Here is a 21,541-nt window from a genome sequence, read left to right on the forward strand (position 1 = left end):
ATTTTGAAGTGTGTAGGGTCGGTTAGACCAGTGTTGACTGGAAGCCCAAAAACAGCTAGAAAAGGGTCCATGCAGATTTGGGTCCCAAGAGCCAGAATAACTGAATACTGACTCCAGAAGCCACGGAGTCATGGGCACAGAAAGAACATATGGCCTAGGTCACATGGGGTGGCATGACATCTCTCACACTGATCCATCACTTGTGGGTAATCTATCTACATTTGTGATATTATGTGCAAAAATTAATAAATTAAATTAGTAAAAAAAAACTTTTATGACTAAAAGAAATGGATACATGTTTCTGAATGAAGCAGATAAAACAAAGAAAGCAAAGAGATGTAGAGATGGCCAAAATGAATACTACACTGCTTCCTCTCCCGTATTACCAGGAAGGAGGAAACTCATAAACTAAGAAAATGCTTTTGGCAATGCAATGCATCATTTTCCACTGACATGACTTCGCTGTGCATGGCCAGACCTACACGAGTGCTTATTGTGAAGACTTTTTATGTACTTTAAATCCTCCATTCGTCATTCAGGAAACATTTTAGCTGTTTACTGCAGGGAAACGGTTGGCATCAGAAGTCTAAACAGAACTTGAAACTCACTGCGTGCCTGTGCTCTTTATATTAAAACCCAGTCTAAAAATCAGATCTCTCACGCTTACAAAGAAAAGCAAAGAAAATGTTTTTTTTTCAGTATCCTGTGACATATTTGCAGTATTCCTGTTTAGTCTAACCTTAGCACTCACTTCAGGTACTAGCGGAGCCAATCAGGATATTAAAAAAAGGAAAATATTATCTAATTCGATCAGATCCTTGAAACCTTTTAAAAAGACTGTTCTAGGTAAAAGGTAGCGCGCAGTGGTTGACCTCAGTCCCAACTGATGTGTGTGACCTTTAATAAGCAGCTCAAGAGTTTTCCACAAGGACAAATCACACCTCTCAAGTTCAGTGCTGCGAAGTGTGAAAATGATAACTTGTGCAGAATGAAAGGAGAAACTGAAGGCCAAAAAATAAAAGGACAGACAGAAGATTGAAAGCTTAATAAATGTCATTATGCAAATTACTGCTCTCTCAGTGGTGAAGCTTCTTGAACAGTATAGCTGAGGCACTGATGGTGCTTGCAAAGCTGATCTGTTAATATTTTTGCTGCTTAGAGTAAAACATTTTTTAATATTTCATTTGTATTCCAAGATTAAATGAGATATAAAACAAACTGTCTGGTTTATGATATCCTCAGTGGGCAGACATATTTTTCCCCAGACATCAGAGTTAAACAGAACTTATGGTCTGTGTGAACTGCACGTCAGACACACTGTAAATGGTCTCCGCTCCACTAACTGTAACATAATCAATATCCTTTTCTCCTCATGTGTAGTTCTGAAATGCTAAATGAAGGCCAGAGTAACTTCCCTGAAAGCCGCCACTTGTTCTTATTCTTTATGTTAATTAAAAATAAGTCAGTGTACAGTTTTCTACAAATTTTGCATATGTGTAATTATGTGTGTGCACGTTCACCATTGGCCTCCAGGCGTTGGCACCGCCCTCCTGGTGGAGGCGAGCGAGACTCGGTTTCCAGGTACGGAGAAACGAGGAGTGAGATGAGGAAGCGCTGAAGCTGCCATCAGGAATACTCTTCCTCTGGAGTCCGAGAGGGAGAGAGCAGCCTGGCAACGCACATATATCCCACAGATATGATGTAAGCACTTTCACAGTCTATACAGAGCTACATTGAGATCATTCTTGTTATTTTTGGTACAACTCACTGTTGAGATCACAGCCCAGCAGCTCCAGCCGGAGAGCGGGCCTCTGCACAACGCGGTAAGGGTGGATCCTGATGTAACGTGCCACGAATGGCGGGGAGAAGAGGTTCTCTTTTACTTTGGAGCTGTCCAGGTTGCCATGAAAGATCTACAACAGAACCACTTTTTAGATCACACTTGGCAGGACGGCATGTTTTAGCAGAACAACCCAGCACTGAAACAACTGCCGCACATTCTCCATACTTTTCTTTCTTTTCCAGACTTGAAATTTGCTTGAGATGAGTAACTTGTTAAAGTAAAGTATTTGGTGTCTTACAGCATTTATTTAAGAATGAAACAATTTAATAAAGCCTCCTCTTTAGTTCATTTACTATTTATCCTTGGCTTTTCATTTCTGTGGTGCTTTGACGCAAAATAGAAGCAACTATGAGGAATTGGAAATAATTTTAGCCGTCGACTCAATCAAATATTAAGTAACAGCTTCACAGCAGCAAGTTTCACTTTTCGCTTGAGCTTCTACTCTTCACTTTAACTTTTGGATTCAGTAGAAAGGAATAATGGAGGAAGCGGTTTGTCTTCCTCCAAACATGAAACAGGAAACAGATAGCAGAGCTGCTTTTGCCCTGTGAAATGTTCCATAACACACAATTTCAAACCAGCACACATTAAATGACATCATGCCATATCTGGAACTTCAATAAAAATATAAAAGTGGTCATGTGCTCTCTTTTTTCTGGCGATGTGGGGTTTGCAAATGACATGTGTGGTTTCTAGTTTTGGACTTTTCAAAGCTGGAGTACTAATTTCCAGAAGGGTTAACATTTTAGTGGTGCATGCCACAAAACTGCAGCTGCTGCCCAGTGTAATAATCTTATATTTAGATTTTGTTTTTAAAATCTAGACATGTTTATCGTAACTGGCCTTATTTGTCATTTAAAAAAGCTACAAGTTCCCCTTATAACTGGATTGCTCTGAGTCTTTTTTATAATCTTATTGTCATGTTTATGTGGTGCAATGACAGTCAGGACGCCTGGCTTATTTGAAGTAAAATTTACTTACTTCAAGCCTCATATCAGAAACTGTGGAATTAAATATCACAGGGCAATTTCAACCCTTACTGTAACAGATATTCAGCATGTGAACATACATTGATGTTGCTGGTCTTGTTTCCTCTGTAATTAGTCCAAGTCTCCTGGTCCAGGCTGTAGGAGACAGTGAAGTATGTGATGTAGTGCTCTCTCAGCCTTGACCTCACTCCCTGTGTCTGCACACCATGCATGAGGGTGGGTCTTTGCAGATCAACCTAAAAACACAGACATTGCATTATATTTTCCTGTGCTCTATTTTTGGTTTATATGAGATAACTGATTGATTAAACTGATTTTGACATCATTTTTTAGATCAGTTCAGAACATCATGACTTTACGTAAGTGAAGGAAATAGAGAAGAAACAAAGAAAGCTGCACATCTAACCTGTATCCATGATTGCTTGTTTTTGCCCATCCAGGCATTGATATAACCTGACTGGTCCAGCCTCGCCAGCACTGGTTCCCAGTAATCTAGACACACGTGAAAACACAGTTATAATCCATCTCGCTGTGGGTAATTTCCGGGCTTTCAGATCTCATAAAGTTTCCTGGTGGCCACCAGAGTGAGTTCTTTTCATTTGTATGTTAAGCCCTTCATCTCCTCTGCACACACTAAGAGGGATTAAGAGCCTTCTTGGTGTGTTTCCCTGCTGAATTGGACTAAAATAAATAAATATAATAATAACTCTTCCCCTTCTCCTGCTGTCTTACCTATGTGATCTGATGCTGTGATCTGGGAATCTTCAATCTTCCCTGATTTCATCCCCAGTGGCAAAACACATTCTGCATAGCAAAACCAAAAAAATTCCATGCATTACAAGTTTCCACATGCACACAAAAATTACCCATATACTATACAATTTTTAGCATGTTCTGCTGGTGCCATCCTTCACCTAAAAGCTCAGTCAATACTATTTACAGCAGCATTACTTGGTCAGAGTACATTGCACGTACTTGGGTCATAGACCAGTAGTTTAGCCCTCATGCCAGCCAGCTGATAATCTCCAATAGTGCATTCCACCAGCCAAGTGCCGACCGTGGGGGGTCTCATCTCCACCGTGCCAAATACACCTAGAGGAGGGAAGAATAAATTGGTGAGCAATGCAATACATGAAAAAAGTGTGTTTCATTGCAGGAAAAGCAAACAAAAACGTGTTTAACCCCAACTGGTAAAAAAAAAATCTGTTATTTCAGTGGAAGCATCTGTTCATGTTCATGTGTCATCATATGATGAAGAGCAGTAGAGTCTGGGAGAGTGAAGGAGAACTAAGTATATGAATATGAATATGCATATATATTTACCAGGGAAGAGGTTGTAGACGCCCATACGGTGTTCCTGCTTAGCATGAATAGTGAAAGGCAAACCATGGAAGTGCACAGCATGGATCTCTGTGTCGCTTCCTACGTTCAAAAGGTGCCATCTGACTCGCTGGTACTGGGCTAACAGCAAACCAGGAAGAGTCTCTGCCACATAGCCGTTTATTGCTGAGGATAAACATTGGCAGTACTTATTAGAGCGATTACAGCCTAGGCAGGCAGATTTTACATCAGAAATCAATGTGTTAATCTTTACCTGCAAACTTATTGCTGGTGTGGTACCAGGGATCCTCAGCATTGACTTGACAAGGTGGGGCACAGTGTCGCTTCAGGTTCTCCTCCAGGTACCAGCTTTTAGTTTCATCAAAGGTGTGGAAGAGCAGGGAAAACGCCTGGATGCCTGGCTGCGTGTTCTCATTGGGCCGGAGGGTACCAGGCTTACAGATCACCAGTGGACCGATCAGACCTGAGTGAAGGTCCTTCTCCTAGAATATAAAAAAGAATTGTGAATTTTCTCCTACTCAGGTGAATAGTGTTAATGTTGGACATTTTAGTTCCTATCTTAAGATAGGAACAGGCTACAAATGAAGACTTTGCAGACCTTGTCCACAGTGGAGTAGTAGGCCCCAGTCTTGCAGTCAAATTCAGAGTCAGTCGGTCCTTGTTTCTTGGTTACTCTCCAGTTATAAGTTCGGGCTTCACCAGGAGGAACAGGCTCTCCTGGCACCCCGGGCGGAGCAGAGGGGGAGCTTGTTTGGGCAGTGCTGGCCCCCTGGCTTCGGTCATAGACTCCATGAAGGTGAAAGGAGAACGGTCTGGATGCGCTGTTCTTAAAGGTCACCTGGGATTAGACATAGTGAGAAGATGGGTTTAATTAACTAATTAATTGATGACCATTGTTCACATTTATTTCCATATTTCAGCACCAAGTTAGATATCTGCCGAGTCATTGTTTTACTTTGGTTTGGGTACAGTAGCACTCACAGTAAGGAGATCATTAATCTCAGTTGTGATGACAGGTCCCATGATTCCCAAGTGCTCCTGAAGCTCCCCTCTGTCTTCAGGTAGCAGGAAGTCTTTATCCTTGTAGGCTCGAAACACCACCTTCTTATAATCTGGCAGGAACTTCCTGATCCCTCGACGTATCTCACTAAAAGGAGGGATTGAGTCGAAACTGCCGTTTACACAAATTATATTACAGATGTATTTTTTTGGTTTTCAGGTGACATTAGGATTTCACATTTTAATGGGGGAAGTTGGTTGCATAAACACTGGGTGGGCTTTCAAACAGTTTCCTGTCCTCTCTCAGTCTTCAGCTGACCTATTCTTATTACACAGACTTGAGAAAGAAGTCAAAAAGGCCAGAAAACAACAGGAAAAATAAAGGCATAGTGCCACAAATGTATGACAGTTTCCTAGAATTTCTGCAAGGAAACTGAATTCTTACCCGTTTTCAAAGGCCTGTTGTGGTTTTCTGATGCCGTAGTTCCAGATGATCTCCTCTGCAGCAATGTAGTAGTGCCGAGGTCTGACTCCTCCAGAGCGCACGTTTATGTAATCTGCACCAACTGTATCTAATGTGTCATTCGCCTAAAAAACAATTCGAATTTATGTAGTGAGACTCGCGCTATTTAATGTCCTTTACAAATGTGCGTGAGACATACATCACGGTACCTCATAACTGTAGTCATCATACTCGAAGGACAGATCAATCGTTGTGTTTGCAGCAGTGTAGTTGACTTCCACATCAGGCAGATCATGTATGAGTCGCTCTGGCTTGATGCGAATGTGGTTTTGCGGTACTAAGTTTTTATCCATATCTGCTGAATTTTGTAACTCTGCAGCTGAGACCTTGGTGCGCAACAGGGGTTCGCGGTCCAGTATGATCTCGTTGCTCTCTTCAAATTCTACCACTGTGTCATTCTTCTCGCTTTGCATTTCTCTGCTTTCCTCAGCTTTTGCCTTGGCATCGATGTCAGTCATGTTTTCCACAACTTCTCCAACAATCTCCATTGTAATTTCTTCATCCATTAAATCTTCAGAGCTTATGTCTTCATCTGTCTCATTTCTGTTTGCCTGCCTTCTCTGTCTCTGTCTTTCTCCATGCTCTGTCTGATTCTCAGAAGCTGCCCTCTCTCCATCTCTGTCTAATTCTTTCAAGACATCCAGTGGGATTTCACTCTCAGAGGGAGCTTTCCCCCCTTTCAGCGATGCTATGTTCACTTTCCTCAGGCGGCATCTCGGTCCAGTTCCTTCAGTTTGAGCAGTGGTGTTCAGTGACTGAGTACTGTTTTGAGCCCGGGCTTTCTTGCACACTCGAACCAACACTGTGTGATTTTCAGGTCTCAAACCTCTTGGCAGGAAGTCTATTTTATCAATATAGTCAGAGAGATCGTCATCCCTGTCTCCATTCCCGCAGGGACGAACGGTGTAGTGGATGCTCATCCCGCGGTTCTTGAGGCTGCTGTCAAAGGCACTGATCTCCCACTCACCTACAAGAGGGGAAAAGTGTGTGTGCGATACAAAGTAAAACATCCACTTTGCACACAAGCCAAACAACCTTTGTGTGTCCTGTATAACTGCCTTGATACGCATTGTTAAAAAAGCAGCGCTCTCCAGATTGTTACATCCCTGATTACAGTGTCTTTACTGTGTCTGTGTCACTTAGGGGTGGAAATAGGGTACTAGAGTCACACAACCATAAAAAAACAAGACTCCAGAGTTGCCTAAAGTTTGAATCCACCCACCAAACAATATTTAACAAATGAATTTGTTCCTGCAATTACAACAGCTGACTCTCTCTGCAGATGTTGGCATATGACCTTACCAATAAGCTCCGTCTCCATGGGAAGAGTTATAGCAGTCATGGGAAATAGGGTGAGGACAGACTGGTAGAGGCCTTGGTACTGAAACATGTTTCCAGTGAAGTAGACGGAGAGGAAGTCACTCTGGGTGCCCACACTGGCAACGTGCCAGAAGGTCACATCAGTCTGACACATCACAAACTGACGCCTGCTGAACATGATGCCATTTACACCTGAAAGGAATTAAGCAAATCAAATGATTTATTTTTCAACTTCTGATGATTATTTTAGATTTTGTGTTCAAAAGTGGCTTTCATTTCAGTAACAACCACCAAAAAGAAGTAAACGTAACTCACTGTAAATGACATTTGAGTTGTAGAAGTCGGGCTCCGTGGTGTTGAAGGACTTTTGAGTGGACTTCCGCATGTTTTCATCAAAGTACCAACTCCTGTTCTCATCAAATATGGCGAATATCAAGCTGAACTTCTTATCTGGTCCCAACTGCATGCAAAAACAGGATTCAGCAAAACACAGAGCAAGCTGCTATGTTACGTCAGTGCACATTAACGGTTGTGGCTGCAGCTTGAAAACATTAACATTCTCCTCACCAGTCGTCCTCTGAAATCGATGGCGTCGTACTTGCAGATGAGCAGGGTGCCCACCAGCCCAGAGGCCAAGTCCCTCTCTGGGGAGACAGTGCTTTGATACAGCTGGGTCAAACACGTGGGGTCTCCTTCCAAGGGCCCATCATCTGTTGTTAGCCTCCAAATGTAGCCAAACGTCTTGTTGGGGGGCACACCCATTGAGTGCAGGTCACTCTCTGCAGCTGTTTGGTTAGATTTGAAAAGACTTTGTGAATGAAATCATTAGGCGTTAATAAAGAGAATCAATCAGATGTTAGAGTCTGTCATTTTGGTGACAGGGACTAATCAAAAACAGTCACGTTTAACTTGTCAATTTTAAAGGTGCTGTGTTTAAAACTGTCATTTATTTCTTGACTTTATCTGTGTGCTTTTCGGATCAGTAATCTGCTACTGCAGGGATTATATTTACAGATTAAAAGTGGGGAAATTACCTTAAACAGTGTGAGAAACCTTAAAAATGCTACCTCGCAATGACTAAAATTAACTTTTCGATGTCTGACAAAACCACTCAAAACTGAGAGACAATCATTTTGTCTCTTAAGCTTACCATTTGTGGATCTTTGCAGCGGAAAGATCTTGGTAAGGCCGTTGGGGTAGATATTGAAAGGGCGACTGGCCAGGTTCTTAAAGGTGATCTGAAAAATATTAAAGCCATTCAAAGGTAGGTTCACCTCTCAGTCTGGTGTTCTGATAGTTTTTGCTTAAATTTAAGGATGCAAAACTCTGAAATGTTATTCACTCACATGGAACTGATCATTGACTTTTCCTTTCAGAATCGGGCCGAGGAGTGGGCTGTCAGGGTCTTTCCGCTGAGTGAAAGATCCATCTGTGTATTCCACATACACGACCTTTTTATACTGGTAGCTGAGGTGGTGTGAAGCTGAAGGCAAATATCTGGACTGGAACTCACTGATGAAGCAAAGAGAAAACAAACATTGAGTTAAACAAGTGTCGCTCTGTTTTTCTTCTGCTATTCTGCTATGATTCCTCTCAGTACCTGTCAGAGGGTTTGAGATGAGGAGCGTAGTTCCAGGTGACCTCTTCAGCAGCAATATAATGCACCCAGGTTTTGGACTCCTGTCCTCTGAGGCTTCTGACTTGCAGTTGTGTATTCTTTGGTTTAACGTTGATCACGTTGAACAAATCGCCGTCGTCGAAGTTCTCGTCGCTGTAGTCCTCCTCGTGTTTGACTTGACGCCGGTTGGGCGCTGGAGGAGTAACGACCTCGGGGCATTTTTTCTCCACTGTGAACAATGCGTTCATGCCATCTGGGGCAAGCAGATGTGCACAATGAAAGTAAAGATTCGCAAAACAACAAAATGAATAAAATGTTCTGGTTCCGGAGTCTTGGTCTTTCTTACCATGGCGGTGAGCATGTATTTTGCAGCTGATTAGAAAGCTGCCGATGGTGTGAGGTCTCATTTCTGCGGTGATAAAGCTCATGGGGGTTACCTCCACGGTGACTTTACGATGGTTCAATATCTGAAGAAAAAAAAGCAAACAAAGGCAGTGTAGTGCACATTTAAGATCGCGTTTAAAAATCTAACATCACCTAACTCTTAGAAAGAAAACACGTATCCCAAAATGCTTTGCTGTGACAAACACGGTTTAATGAGCTTTATTATATATCTGTTGCACTGTTTCTGAAGCCAAACTGAGTGTAGTGTTGTATAGAAAAGTAATAGGCAATAATAAGGAAGCAGCACATATTCCTTAATCTAAGTGTATTCTTATTACATATACATGTTCCTGCCCTTCCAGAATGAAACATTAGATTACCGTCAAAGAATGATCCTGAAACTGAATGGAGTGGATTTCTGGAGCTGTGCTCATGCCTATCAGATGCCAGAACACAGGATTTCGGCCCTGACACATTGTCAACCCTACACACAAAAACACAGAAACAGAGAGAGTGGGTAAGGCAGAATAAAATGTGACCAAATTCCTGTGACGACCAAATACAAAGCAGCCACTGATAAGCTGTGCCCGCACAGTGTTAGCGGCAATTAACATTACAGCATGACTTTCTCGCTGTAATGTTAAGTGATTTCTGTTCTGAGTCGGGCTCCTTGATTACCAGGTAACGTTGAGTTAACAAAGCCATTGATGGTGTGGTATTCCTTCTTGCCGTTGCTCCTTTTGAACTTCTCTCTGCTCACCCTCTCTCCAACCTCTCCATACCAGCTTTTGGTCTCATCAAACACTGCAAAAAAAAGGACGAACGCCGGACATCTCCTCTCCTCGTCTTCTGTGAAGGCACCTGAAGGAAGACAGGCATAATTCACACGATGCAGGATGCGATAAAAGGATCCCATCGAGTACATTTCCACAATTCCTTACACTTCTTTGAAATTCTCTTTCCAGTCCACTGCTTTTATCTCCATGCAGTGCTATCATAACTATACCTCTAACTGAAACATAACAGAGTCAGAGTAGTTAAAGCTAGATGATGCTCTGATTAAGACGGCCTTATTTCTTTCTTTTTATGTTTTTGATTTTTGATAGTATGTGTTTATGGAAAATACCAACAGAAAGATGAATCAGTAGCATTCTTACTTGCTTTACAGATAAGCAGAGCACCAATGAGTCCTGAGTTAAGGTCTCTGACTGTATCGACTCGTGATGTGTATGAGTAGGTGAGGCAATCGGGGTCGCTGGTGGTGGGGCCGTCTTTAGGGCTGATGTCCCACACATACTCGTAGTATCCTCCAGGAGAGACGGCATCATCTTCCTTCTCCTGGCCTGCTGTGGAGTCGTCATACCCAGCTCCTGGAAAGAAACCACATGTAATCACTTTGGGACTCATCCGTACCCTTCAAGCAGTAGAAAGAATTGAAAGCAGAAAATACACTCTCCAGCCACTCTGTCTTATAACTCTAATCAGCCAATCCCATGACAGCAAATCAGCGCATCATTAAGGCATGTAGATAGGTAGTCAAGATGATGTGCTAAAGTTCGTCTTGGGCCAGAACCATGTCACAAAGCTCAAATAATCTCAACTGGTTCATTGGACACAACATTGAGTCTGCTGTACTCAAAATGCTTCCAAAGTCACCAAATATCCAATAGAGCGGATGTGGTGGAACGGGAGATTCACATAGTGGATGTGCCACCAACAAATCTGCAGTAACTGTGTGATGCTATCAAGTCAATGTGGACTAAAATCTCTGAGGAATGTTTCCAGCACCTTACTGAGTCTGTGACATGTTGAATGAAGCCAATTCTGAAGACACAAAGAGGTTCTAACCCATTACTAGCGAGGTGTAGCTAATAGAGTGGTTGATGAGTGGCGGCTTGTGGTGACGCTGAAGTGATTGGATCTGCTTCATCAAATCCCGTTCCTGGACATGGCAGAAGCTGCTTTTCAGATTAGGATAAGCGCAGTTATAGGAATCTATCCTTTGGTGGTAAGACATGAACCGCTTACAGAAACTGACTGCATTAGATCCATGGCAGCATTAATCTGTAGGGGGGTTATTAACACTAAGAACCTTCTTAAGTCAGTGATATTCAGCTATATCCTTGACGGTTGGGTAGTGTTGAAGATGAAAGAAGTTTAAAGACTGACTGTTTGGCTCTCACAGGCAGTGCAATATCTGCACACGCAAGATAATGAAAACCGTTTCTCTTGGTAATTTCTAAGGAATGAGGTGGCAACTGTTATTTCCTGAGTTCTGTATAACTTAGGAAACCGTTTTCATGATCAAACCATTAATAAGCCTTAACAAGCAGTTTTTTTTGGGTACATTTTGATTCGGATAACATATTTTCAGACTCAAGCAAAACCGGAAAAGTGTTGATCTCAGCCAAAGTAGTACTGGAAAGCAAGGATCTGGGCTTTTTTTTGTGAATGAACGTTATGTTTAAACAGACATGAGTCAGAAAGCTGAGTCAAGTTCTTGCTAGCTGCTTGGTAAGGAAGAACAGAATCCTACTGAGTAAGGTTCAACTTGTGAGTAAGTTTATGAGTGAAAGCAAGACAAATTCTTTCCATTCTGTTACTCCAACCTTCAGATTGTTTCCAGTAGGTGATCCCCACAGGGCTGATACTGTAGGGCTGAGAGGCTAGGTTTTTGAAGTGGACCACCACCGTTTCACCAGCCTGCGTGACGATCACAGGGCCTTGAATCCCTGCAAGAAAATTACATCATTTTTTTTTTAAGAATTCAAACAATTCAGGCAAAAAAAGTTGAATTTGTTTCTTTTTTTTTTCAAACCACTCAGAAAAATTGTCTGACTGTCCTTGGATGTTAATATAACATTCAAAAAATGTGGTATGATACAAGCACTTATGGCTTTTTTTTATTGATTATTGAAAATATGTACAAGGAGACTTACCTGTCCATGCTGGTCTTGGCTTGGGAACAGTGTATGTAGAGTCAGTATACTCCCTATAAATTGCTTTGATGTATTTTTGCGGAATGTCCTTGGATGTCCTTCTTAAAGATAAAAACACGCATAAAATTATGAAGAGAAACTTATGAGAAAACTGACTTAAAATATCCTTATTAGCTCTTCCTTAATAAAACTGCATTTAATTTACTTCTAGTAATTCAAAAGTAATTTAAAGAAACAAAACAAAAAAATTACATAAAGAAAAGCTAAAAACATAAAAGCAAAACTAACCTAACTGACTGGACACAGATTTTTCTGAAGCTAAGTCTTCATTTGGAAACATAATCATCACAATTATTTACCAACCGAACAGACTGCTCGTGATTTCATTTGTCTAAATCAGACTTATATTTAAGAAAGAGTTTACCTTTGTTCAGTTGTTGGGTGAGGCTCGTAGTCCCAGCCGATTTCTACAGCTGCTATATAATACTCTCTTACAGTAGCACCTGGCTGCTGCGCTTGCTCGATGGAGGAGCAGAGGAGAGGCAGCAGAAGCGCGAGTGTCGCTCTCATCGCTGCGTGCGCACTTGTCGGCTCCATGGCGTCCCGGGTCGAACACTGCCACGGCTCTGGTGCGCCTTCCGTGGGCTGAGATATTTAAAGGGAGGAGGGCGGAGAGGGGCCAAGTCACTGAGAGGTTCAAGCACGCGGGGGATCTGTGGTGGCTGGGGAGTGTGTGAGTGAGATTGCGCGCTCTGCTGTGGTAACATTACATGACAGTGTTCCAGGAAAGAGATTTACACATGGTGTAACTTTGCTACACCATGTGGCGCCCAGAGTCAGAAAGTTACCCCGAGTCACACATTCTTAAATACTTGTAATTAAGGAGCTTTATTCATACACACACTCACTCTTACATTCAGCCTCAGTTTTCCATATTGGAAACATTAATGATAAATAATTATGAAACACAAGCCAAATATCCCAGTTTTACAAAGGTTCATATATACTCATAATTGACATCAATTGTATTTTGGGGCTTTTCATGATTTCTTTAAACAGTTTTTTTTTTTTTAAAAGTTGGAACGATTGTACTGCACATTCGTTAATCACAAGAATCGGGTGCACAAGTTTGACTTTTTGGGGGATTTTTCCTAATCCACACAGTGTCGAAAGTACACAGACGGACACACACCGCCTCTGACATTTGGTTAAATGTGTAAGTCGCACATGAACTGATGCTTTTGGAAGTTTTTGGCATAATTCTGGCTGGATATTTGAACACTCATTTTGGCAGAATTCATGCCAACTCATTGCTTTCCTGAATTTAAGCATAGTCTGCAAATCTTTGGCAGAGTTGAGCTCAGGGCTTTAGGAAGGGCATTCCAAAAGTCCAATGTTAGTCTGCTTTATCTATTCCAAAACCAGCTTTGATTTATGTTTGGGAACACTGTCCTGTTGAAATACCCAGTTGTGTTCAAGATATCTAGATTTTTATTTGAGTTATGGCTCCCGCTTCATTGTTTCATCCACTGTGCAATGCACCACTGCCACTGGCAGCAGAACGGCCTCAGAGCATGATGCTACCACCACCATGCTCGACAGCTCAGATAGTGCTGTCAGGTTTGAATGCATCACCTTTACTCTTCCAAACAGACCGCTTGTCATTGTAGCCCAACAGCTCAGTCTTTGTTTCGTCTAACTAAAGAATTTTCTCCAGAAGGTGTTTTAACTTTTCCATGTAGGCAGCTGCAAATTTCAGTTGAACTTGAAGGTGTTGATTTTGAAGGAAGGGCTTCTGTCTCAGTTGGTACCCTCTCAGTCTCAAAGAGCACAGGCTGTTATTTAGCTTATTTATAAAGAGCAAATATTGATGAATAACAGGTAAGTGGAGTGGAATTGGAATAGCAATGCTTTTAACATACCTTGCAAGTATTGGGTTGAACCATTTTTGCCTTCAACACAGCCTTAATTCTTCACAACATAAATTCATCAAGGTACTAGAAAAATTCTTCAGAGATTTTGGTCCAAATTGACATAATAGCATCACACGGTGGCTGCAGATGTGTGGTTCCACATCCTTGATGTGAATCTGCCATTGCACCACATCTCAAATGAACTGTATTGGACTCAGATCTGGTGACTGTGGAGGCCATTTGAGTACACAGTCATCATCAAGAAACCAGTTTGAGCAATGTTAGATGGTGTGTTAACTTGTTGAAAGAAGCCATCTGAAATTGGAATGGGCATGGTCATCAATACTTGTCATCTCTTTTCCAGATCATTCCCTATACTCCCCACAGATGTTTGTGCAAAAAACCCCACTAGATCAGCAGTTTATAAAATACTCCAACAACCGTCACAACGGCACTTAGCTAACCTTTCTTCCCCATCTGATGATCCCTTAAAACTTCAGCAGGTTGTCTTCCTCATGTCTTTGTGCCTAAAAGCATTGAGTTGTTGCCATGGAATTTGTCAATATTTAATGAGCAGGTTGGTAAGTGTATACTTGACTATTTGAAAATAGCATTCACCAATGGACCGCCTGCATTTACAACTTTATAAAAAGAAAGAAGAAAACAGAAGCAGGAAGAGTTTTGCCATTAACGTGCCTTAATGGGTTTCCAATGTTTAATAGCCAAACAATAGCAATAAATGAATACCTGCATTATGAAACTGTGCCTCTACAAGAAATTATCACTACACACCTTTCACCAATATATCCCTTCATACGTTCTTCATGCACTGTGTAGTGTTTACAAAAATGTCAAAGAGACAGAAAAGAAATATTTTCCAGGGTGTGTTGGTTGGTTGTTAATGCTGTATCAAACTATTGTGTAATATAATACCATTCACTCTGCACAGATGCCACTTAGTTTCAATACAAGATATTAAAAGATTCAATTACTGTATGCCCTGGATGGTTGATACTTAACCAACCAAGCAAAGAATTTTCCACCTTCCTCTCCAAAGGTGTCTTTGAGAGGCTTTACTGTCACCTTGTGGTCAAAAAGAATAAGTACTGAAAACCTTCCCATTTTAAATCCCACTATTGGACCCATGAGTAGCTTAAAAACAGAGATGCAGTGAGCAATAACTGGTTTCAATATTTTAATGCAAACATAACAAATCCTGTTTAGAAAACAGCAACCGAGTGTGTACAGCATCTTAAATAGCTAATTAAAAAAGAACAACAAAAGCAGCAGAACAATGAAAAGCAACAGTTAAAAAAATTAATGGATGAACTGAGACAAAAAAACCCCTCATATTTTCTGACATCATGACCAACATGCTCATGTTTCTTAAAGATTATACTGCACAAGTATTCAAAACGATGTGACAACCGTTTGCCATATGTACAAGACAGCTTCACAAGTACGAGTAGTCAGACTTGGTAACTTGACCCTGACAGTTAGCTACAAGAATTTAAGTTACAACTTTTATTCCTCTTAACTCTCTTTATAAAAACGATTTGCAAACTAGTACTTAGCATTTCTCCTGTCTCTTTTTCCCAGCCTCTTGCTTAACAAGAACTCTTGGCACTCGCAGCTTGTAATCAGTGCAGGGCAATTTTTTTATACACCTGAACTGTAATTTTGTAAATTGAAAGACACTGAGGTAAAGTAATTCGATACATGTCTTTTATTTTAACACTGCAAACTGATTACCACACGGAACACAAATATTACCAGGTTTTATAATCTTCATTATTATACACGTAATCCACATGCAGCACCAGGAATATGAAAAACATGGGAATGACATTACTCTCCAAATCAACAGAAAGAGAATTATTAACGTATGCATATTGTATACTGAAGTAACAAATGGTTTAATTGATCCAAACACAACTGCGTAAGTATGTGTAACACAACGAATAATAATTGACTTCTGCTGGACTGCTGATCATAGCTTCAGGGAGTTGACCTCTATGATCTGCTGCAGGATGTTGTCTACATCATTGGTGTCCAGGCTGATGCCGGCCAGGTCCAGCTGGGGCAGGAGTGCCGTGAGAAGCACTACAACGTTGTGGCGGATGTCATGCAGATTCTCCTGCACAGACCTGAGTGTACAACAGATTTGTCACTACAGCAAGAAACCCAAACAGCTCAGATTTCACTTCTTGTTCCAAGAAAATTTTTTCTGGAAGAACTGAGCTTTTGTATCGTGTATGAATAGGTGTAAAAGGCTACAAGTGAGATGTTTACGAGGTGTTCCTTTATCACTTTGTTAAAACCTGTTAAAACCTATCAAGTTGATGTGAAATAAATCACAGTCTTGACTGATACTCGATCAATTTATCTACACGTACTTTGTGCAGATGAAGATAAATATAAATTAAGCATTAGGCATTCAAATTAGAACAATATCAATATATAGCTTGGGATCCCTGTCTACACAGCTGCATGTGGACGTCTGTACAACGCACTCACCTGTTGTCTTCACGGGCCTCAGCGTCACTGAGTCTTGTTCTCGTCTGGCTGTCAGTCTTTTCCTTCCTGGCTCTGCTCAGTTCAGGCTGGTTGTTGGACTCACTCACAGCTTTTAACCCGTGAAGTTCTGCAGCCTGAATCAGGCCAGAGGATGAAGTAGAGCACTGATAGACAGCAGGAGATAATCAAAGTTTTCATTTAGATTTCATTTAAATCTAAATTTAAAATAAATCGCATTACACTGCAGTATTTATCATTCTTCTTAATAATTCACTCTTTTGTGCTTGATTTGTTCGTATGATTACAAAACACTCAATTACTTATTAAGATGATCAAACCTTATACTTGGGATTACTTTAGATTAATATATTTTAGTAGCTAAATTCAGCTCTGCAAGTCAAATCAAATTTCACTTTTTTTTAATTTAAGAAGTCACTTCAAGGTGCTTAATATTGTAAGGTAAAAAGACCCTACGACATCAGAAAAAATGACGTCATCATACGATGCTCTATGAGCAAGGGCTTGGCGACAGTGCCAAGGGCAAAACTCCCCTTTAACAGGAAGAAACCTACTGCAGAATCAGGCTCAGGGAGCGGCAGCTATCCGCTGTGACTGGATGGTAGTGAGAGGAAAGAAAAGGGAGACGAGAGAGAGAGACGGGACAAAAGGAAACTATGGAAGAGAGAGAGCCAGAGTTTAATAACTGCTAATGATTAAATAAAGCAGTGGGGTGTGAAAAGATATCACCTAGAAACTCTATATTGTTGAAAATATATGCTTTAAATCAATGTATTCAGACCACTTTAACCAGAAAGAATTATTATTACATGTCCTTCAAGTGTTTAATAACTACTACCAAAGTAAATATCAAAAGGCGCTCATTACAAGAAGGAATGATGAGAATCAAAAGAAAATCATGATAGAGTAAATGTGATTACATTAAACTTTAGTCTAACCAACATTTAAATAAACTAAAAAGGCAAAAATGGTTCTAAATGATTTCTGACCTCAGCCATGTCCGTCTGACAGCCGACCTCTTTGCGTCCCGATGGTTTCTCCAGCGTCTGCGTTGGACTTTTTTCGTCGCTGTCATCATTTGTCATCGTTCCTTGAGTTGTCTTTGTGATTTCCAGACCTAGAAGGCTGCGGAGCTTCTCAGCCTCTTTCTCCAACCCAACCAGCCTCTGCATTTTAGCCTCCCGGTTAACCCCTTCCGTGGGCAGCACCCTGCTCTGCTGCCCTTCTGTTCGGCTCAGCGGGGGCACTTTCACAGTCTGTGTGGAGGGGAGTGAGTGCTGCCACGTGTTGCCGGTGTGGGTTTGCGGTGGGTTTGCGTCTGAGTTCTCTACCCGGCTGCTGGCGTCCTTTTTGTTTTTTTCTGGGGATAATGTCTTGACTATATCACTTTGTTTCCCAGAATGCAACTCCTTATCCGTAACTGCTGAATCGGACTGGTGAAGCTTCCAAAGGTACCGCTTCTTTTTAACAACGCACAATATTGAATCTGACATCCTTTTGGGGTTACAAAAAAGGAGGGTTAATCGGTTAATACAAGGTATTAAACACTGATATATCTATCTATACACACACACACACACACACACACACACACACACACACACACACACACACACACACACACACACACACAGATATATATATATATAAATTAATTACTACACTATATCCAACCATTATCTAAAGCACAAGTTTGCATCAATACACTTGGATTAGACTGGAATTAGATTCTCTTTTTTATTTTATTCAATCTTTCCCCACCTTAAAGTTTCTAAGTGCTCCTCCTCTTCTGTCTCCATGTCTGCGTTTTCCGTTTTGTCGCTCTCTTCATCCTGAAGCCTCTTGTCACTTATCTCATTTTCCTTGGGCGACGCTCCTTTTGCAATTTCATTCTTCTTTTTAGTGACCGTGTCTCTTCCAGCAGCCTCCTCCTGCGTTTGCGTGTCCGTGTCCGACTCTGACTCCGCATCGTCATTCGCGAAAGTGTCATTTAGATCTGTGAGTTCATCTGCGTTTTCCACTTTGGTGGGCTTAGATGAACTCCGTAAGACGATTTGATGTTTAGACACTTGTTCCTCTACCTCAGACACCTGCAATGAAAACAGCAGAACGCACCTGTGAGATACAGTACGGGACCTTTACTGTCGGTGAGAAAAACACAACAAAGATAAGAAACAAACAAATTTACATACCTCTAATGATTTTCGCTTTGTGCCTCTGGAGTACTCTCTGCAAGATAAAAACACGGATAATCACGTTATGCTCTGGTTTATCGTCAGTAAATATAATTGTCTCTGCCGGAACTAACTAACTAACTGAACCTATGAAGGCTATTCGGGGATTGCGCACACAAGTTCTTCTGCTTAGTAAATCTGAGCCCTAATCAGACATTCGCTGTTATTTGTTGATTTAAGGATTGTTTTTGTGTGACTCCTGCGGGCACTGGATTTTCTGAATACGATGCCGTGCAACGGTGATTAAAACTAAACGTAAAACAATATCTTGGGCAGCTTTGTGAGTATAGTGGTGGTTTTAAATAGGCTTTGGGCTGGAAACCATCAGTATCTGGTAACGCTGGGGTATACCCTCGACTGGTTGTCAGTCTGCAGGGCTAACGCAGAGACCCGAACAACCATTCACACCTACAGCCAATTTAGAATCAACTTAGCAAAGAATATCTTTGGACTGTGGGAGGAAGTTTGAGTAACCGTGCACTGAAAAAAAAACATGTTAACTTTCCAGAGTAATGCTATAAGTAAATGCCACACAAATACCCAGGGCTGTAAAACAATCAGAATTTCTTGGTGTAAGTTCAACAGAATATTTCTCAGTTATTTAGTTATAAAACAAAAATTATGCTGCAACAAGCAAGACCTGAAACTAGGTATCGAGACCGTAAAGTCATTGGGAAAGTGTTTACTAAATTCATTAAGGAACTAAGCAGTAGGGTTGTTTTTGTCACAGACCATCAGGTTTCTTTTTGTTACATAAGTAGTCGCCCCTGTCATCCATTAGGAAGATTTCAGGTTCAAGTCACATCCATCTTTTACATACAGTCTATGGGCAGACCACAGTCACTTTAGTCTGTGCATCACTCACTAACTGCTGTCAGTGAGCGGTTTATAACCTTGTGGTTTATCTTAGTACATTTGTACTTAACAGATTTCTGTCAAAAGTTGCCAAATTTAAGCAAATTAGATGTGACCCTTTCTGCCGACGTCTGCTTAAGTGTCTAAATAACAGACCTAAAGCGTTTTGTGTACTGATGAGCAACATAGAACCATATTTTAAAGAGCTAATTGATTCTTATCAGTTAGAGGATACCATAAGTAAACTTTTCTCAGACACGCTTAGAGTCACATGGACAACCGCCGGAAATAAGTGCATGAAACCACAAAACGGCATGTGAACCCACAAGAGCAAGCAGGCATGCAGAAAGAGCTGCAGTGCGATATATCCGTCCATGTACGAATTTTCACACACAGTCAAAGTTTCAGAGGGGTAAAGAAATGGGAATTTACAGTTTCTTGTGGCTTTTCTGATAGCTCGGTGTTAACAGCTCCTCGTGTTCTTCTGTTTCCTCTGGTGACGAGCAGCTTCTGTAAAGACAAAGAGACTTGTGCTTACTTTCAATTCAGTCAGCAGTGGCTTTGGCGAAAATTGAAAATGACGTTTTGCATCATACAAGCCATTAGAAATATCTGTCTTTTTTAAGAAAAGCAGTGAAATAAAAAGTAAACAAGGGAGAAAATGAATGCAAAGGACACGCAGGGCTCAGAAAGGGCTCGTGCTCGATCTATTAACCACAGAGAGCGCTAAAATATGACCATGCAGAGTTAAACGATTAAAGACAGACTAAAAAAAAGGAAATGGTGACTACTGATGCTGAAGAGGCTAAAATATCTTGACCTCTAGTCCACAGAATATAGCTCAAGAAAAAAAAATAGGTCTGCCTGCCTGCTAAAATTCAGTGTCTCCACTCTGTGCTCTGACTTCATTAAGATAATACTAAAATTTGAAGTCTTAATTTTAGCAAGATTAGAACATGCTTGTTAAGTTACCTGGTAGCTGATTAGCTTCACTTGATAAAATGACGAGTATATCGGAGGAAGAGCTGAGGTTCAGCTATCAATTTTGTCTCTGGAATGGTGTTCACAGGTGGCATTGTGATGTGCAGTGAGAGCAAATAACTGATCAGAATGGACCAAATTAGAAATGAATATATCAGCTCAAGATGAGCAGCTTGGAGAGACAAAGTTAGTCTACGTCCACATTAGCCTGGATAAATTTCAAAACAGCGTTTTCCACCGTCCACACTATCGTTTTCAGAGAGTTGTGTGTCCACATTGAAATGACCGAAAACGGCCGCATGTGCATGCGTGAAATGCGAGACGATTCGGCCTGCCTCATTTCTGTCTGCCGTTTATTTACTTTCCGGCTTTACCGAGTTTTTTAAATGGACTAATAATGAGGTGGAGTTGTTGCTGCGAGTAACACAAAAGTACAAAGTTGCAAAAGCGAGTGAGAATTAAAGAATTTGAAGAAAAGCTATCTGGAACATGTACAGACTGATATTAATCTTTAATAGGGCTGTCAAAATTGAGAGCAAACAAACAAACAAACATGGAGCAGCCGAAAGAAGAATAAGAAGAATAGATTGATAAATGCTGCCTGACACAAATAATTAGGTTTTCCAGCAGTGTAATGTTGCTCCTGAAAACAGTGTTGTTGAACATGATCCAGCTTTTGCATTAATTGTGCTTCTTACTCAAGTCAGTGGTGCAGTTAAAATCATGAGAAATAATATGAAATACCCACCTGTAACGTGAATTTGGGTTCTGGCTGCAGGTCCAGCTCTCAGGAGCAATTCTGTAAAAGCCGTCAGGGATACTTCGCCACTTGAGACACTCTTCACACTGTAACCACATGGGACCCCTGTAAATACAACAGCTGTCAGTAAGATAAAGTTGGCAATAAAGATATACTTAACTATTTTTATCTCAGTAAGTCTAGACTTGTGCACACAACAGATCTCTTCAAGATCTATCTATCTATCTATCTATCTATCTATCTATCTATCTATCTATCTATCTATCTATCTATCTATCTATCTATCTATCTATCTATCTATCTATCT

The 21,541-nt window shown here is 41.0% G+C and overlaps 2 protein-coding genes across 4 annotated transcripts in view; both read right to left on the minus strand.

Annotated features, from left to right (window-relative positions):
• Positions 1-12,659, minus strand: part of f8 (coagulation factor VIII, procoagulant component) — a 15,196-nt gene extending 2,537 nt beyond the window's left edge. The window contains exons 1-25 of one of the 2 annotated variants that reach the window (XM_005913386.3): positions 12,381-12,659; positions 11,957-12,054; positions 11,627-11,749; positions 10,175-10,387; positions 9,696-9,878; positions 9,398-9,501; positions 8,980-9,100; positions 8,616-8,886; positions 8,362-8,527; positions 8,166-8,253; positions 7,583-7,800; positions 7,331-7,475; positions 6,998-7,207; positions 5,845-6,662; positions 5,618-5,760; positions 5,155-5,320; positions 4,772-5,011; positions 4,427-4,655; positions 4,156-4,338; positions 3,808-3,924; positions 3,565-3,636; positions 3,239-3,324; positions 2,913-3,068; positions 1,769-1,913; positions 1,521-1,669 (exon numbers count right to left, since the gene is read on the minus strand). In XM_005913386.3, the coding sequence (XP_005913448.1) occupies positions 1,521-1,669; positions 1,769-1,913; positions 2,913-3,068; positions 3,239-3,324; positions 3,565-3,636; positions 3,808-3,924; positions 4,156-4,338; positions 4,427-4,655; positions 4,772-5,011; positions 5,155-5,320; positions 5,618-5,760; positions 5,845-6,662; positions 6,998-7,207; positions 7,331-7,475; positions 7,583-7,800; positions 8,166-8,253; positions 8,362-8,527; positions 8,616-8,886; positions 8,980-9,100; positions 9,398-9,501; positions 9,696-9,878; positions 10,175-10,387; positions 11,627-11,749; positions 11,957-12,054; positions 12,381-12,553 (4,617 nt within the window). In that variant the 5' untranslated portion in view covers positions 12,554-12,659. Of the gene's footprint in view, positions 1-1,520; positions 1,670-1,768; positions 1,914-2,912; positions 3,069-3,238; positions 3,325-3,564; positions 3,637-3,807; positions 3,925-4,155; positions 4,339-4,426; positions 4,656-4,771; positions 5,012-5,154; positions 5,321-5,617; positions 5,761-5,844; positions 6,663-6,997; positions 7,208-7,330; positions 7,476-7,582; positions 7,801-8,165; positions 8,254-8,361; positions 8,528-8,615; positions 8,887-8,979; positions 9,101-9,397; positions 9,502-9,695; positions 9,879-10,174; positions 10,388-11,626; positions 11,750-11,956; positions 12,058-12,380 lie in introns of both variants that reach the window. The other variant, XM_005913385.3, reaches the window with a different exon arrangement.
• A 2,390-nt stretch (positions 12,660-15,049) lies between these two features.
• The window catches only part of zgc:152774 (uncharacterized protein LOC553526 homolog), a 14,892-nt gene continuing 8,400 nt past the window's right edge, over positions 15,050-21,541 (minus strand). For both annotated transcript variants that reach the window (XM_042221533.1, XM_005913387.3), the window contains 7 exons: positions 21,223-21,339; positions 19,926-20,003; positions 18,597-18,633; positions 18,166-18,494; positions 17,394-17,898; positions 16,387-16,550; positions 15,050-16,016 (listed from right to left, as the gene is read on the minus strand). In XM_042221533.1, coding sequence (XP_042077467.1) covers positions 15,860-16,016; positions 16,387-16,550; positions 17,394-17,898; positions 18,166-18,494; positions 18,597-18,633; positions 19,926-20,003; positions 21,223-21,339 — 1,387 coding nt within the window. In that variant the 3' untranslated portion in view covers positions 15,050-15,859. The remainder of the gene's footprint in view (positions 16,017-16,386; positions 16,551-17,393; positions 17,899-18,165; positions 18,495-18,596; positions 18,634-19,925; positions 20,004-21,222; positions 21,340-21,541) is intronic.

The sequence above is a fragment of the Haplochromis burtoni genome, unplaced genomic scaffold, assembly GCF_018398535.1.
Source record: "Haplochromis burtoni strain Fernald_Lab_line unplaced genomic scaffold, NCSU_Asbu1 Contig_4, whole genome shotgun sequence".
Lineage (NCBI taxonomy): Eukaryota > Metazoa > Chordata > Actinopteri > Cichliformes > Cichlidae > Haplochromis > Haplochromis burtoni.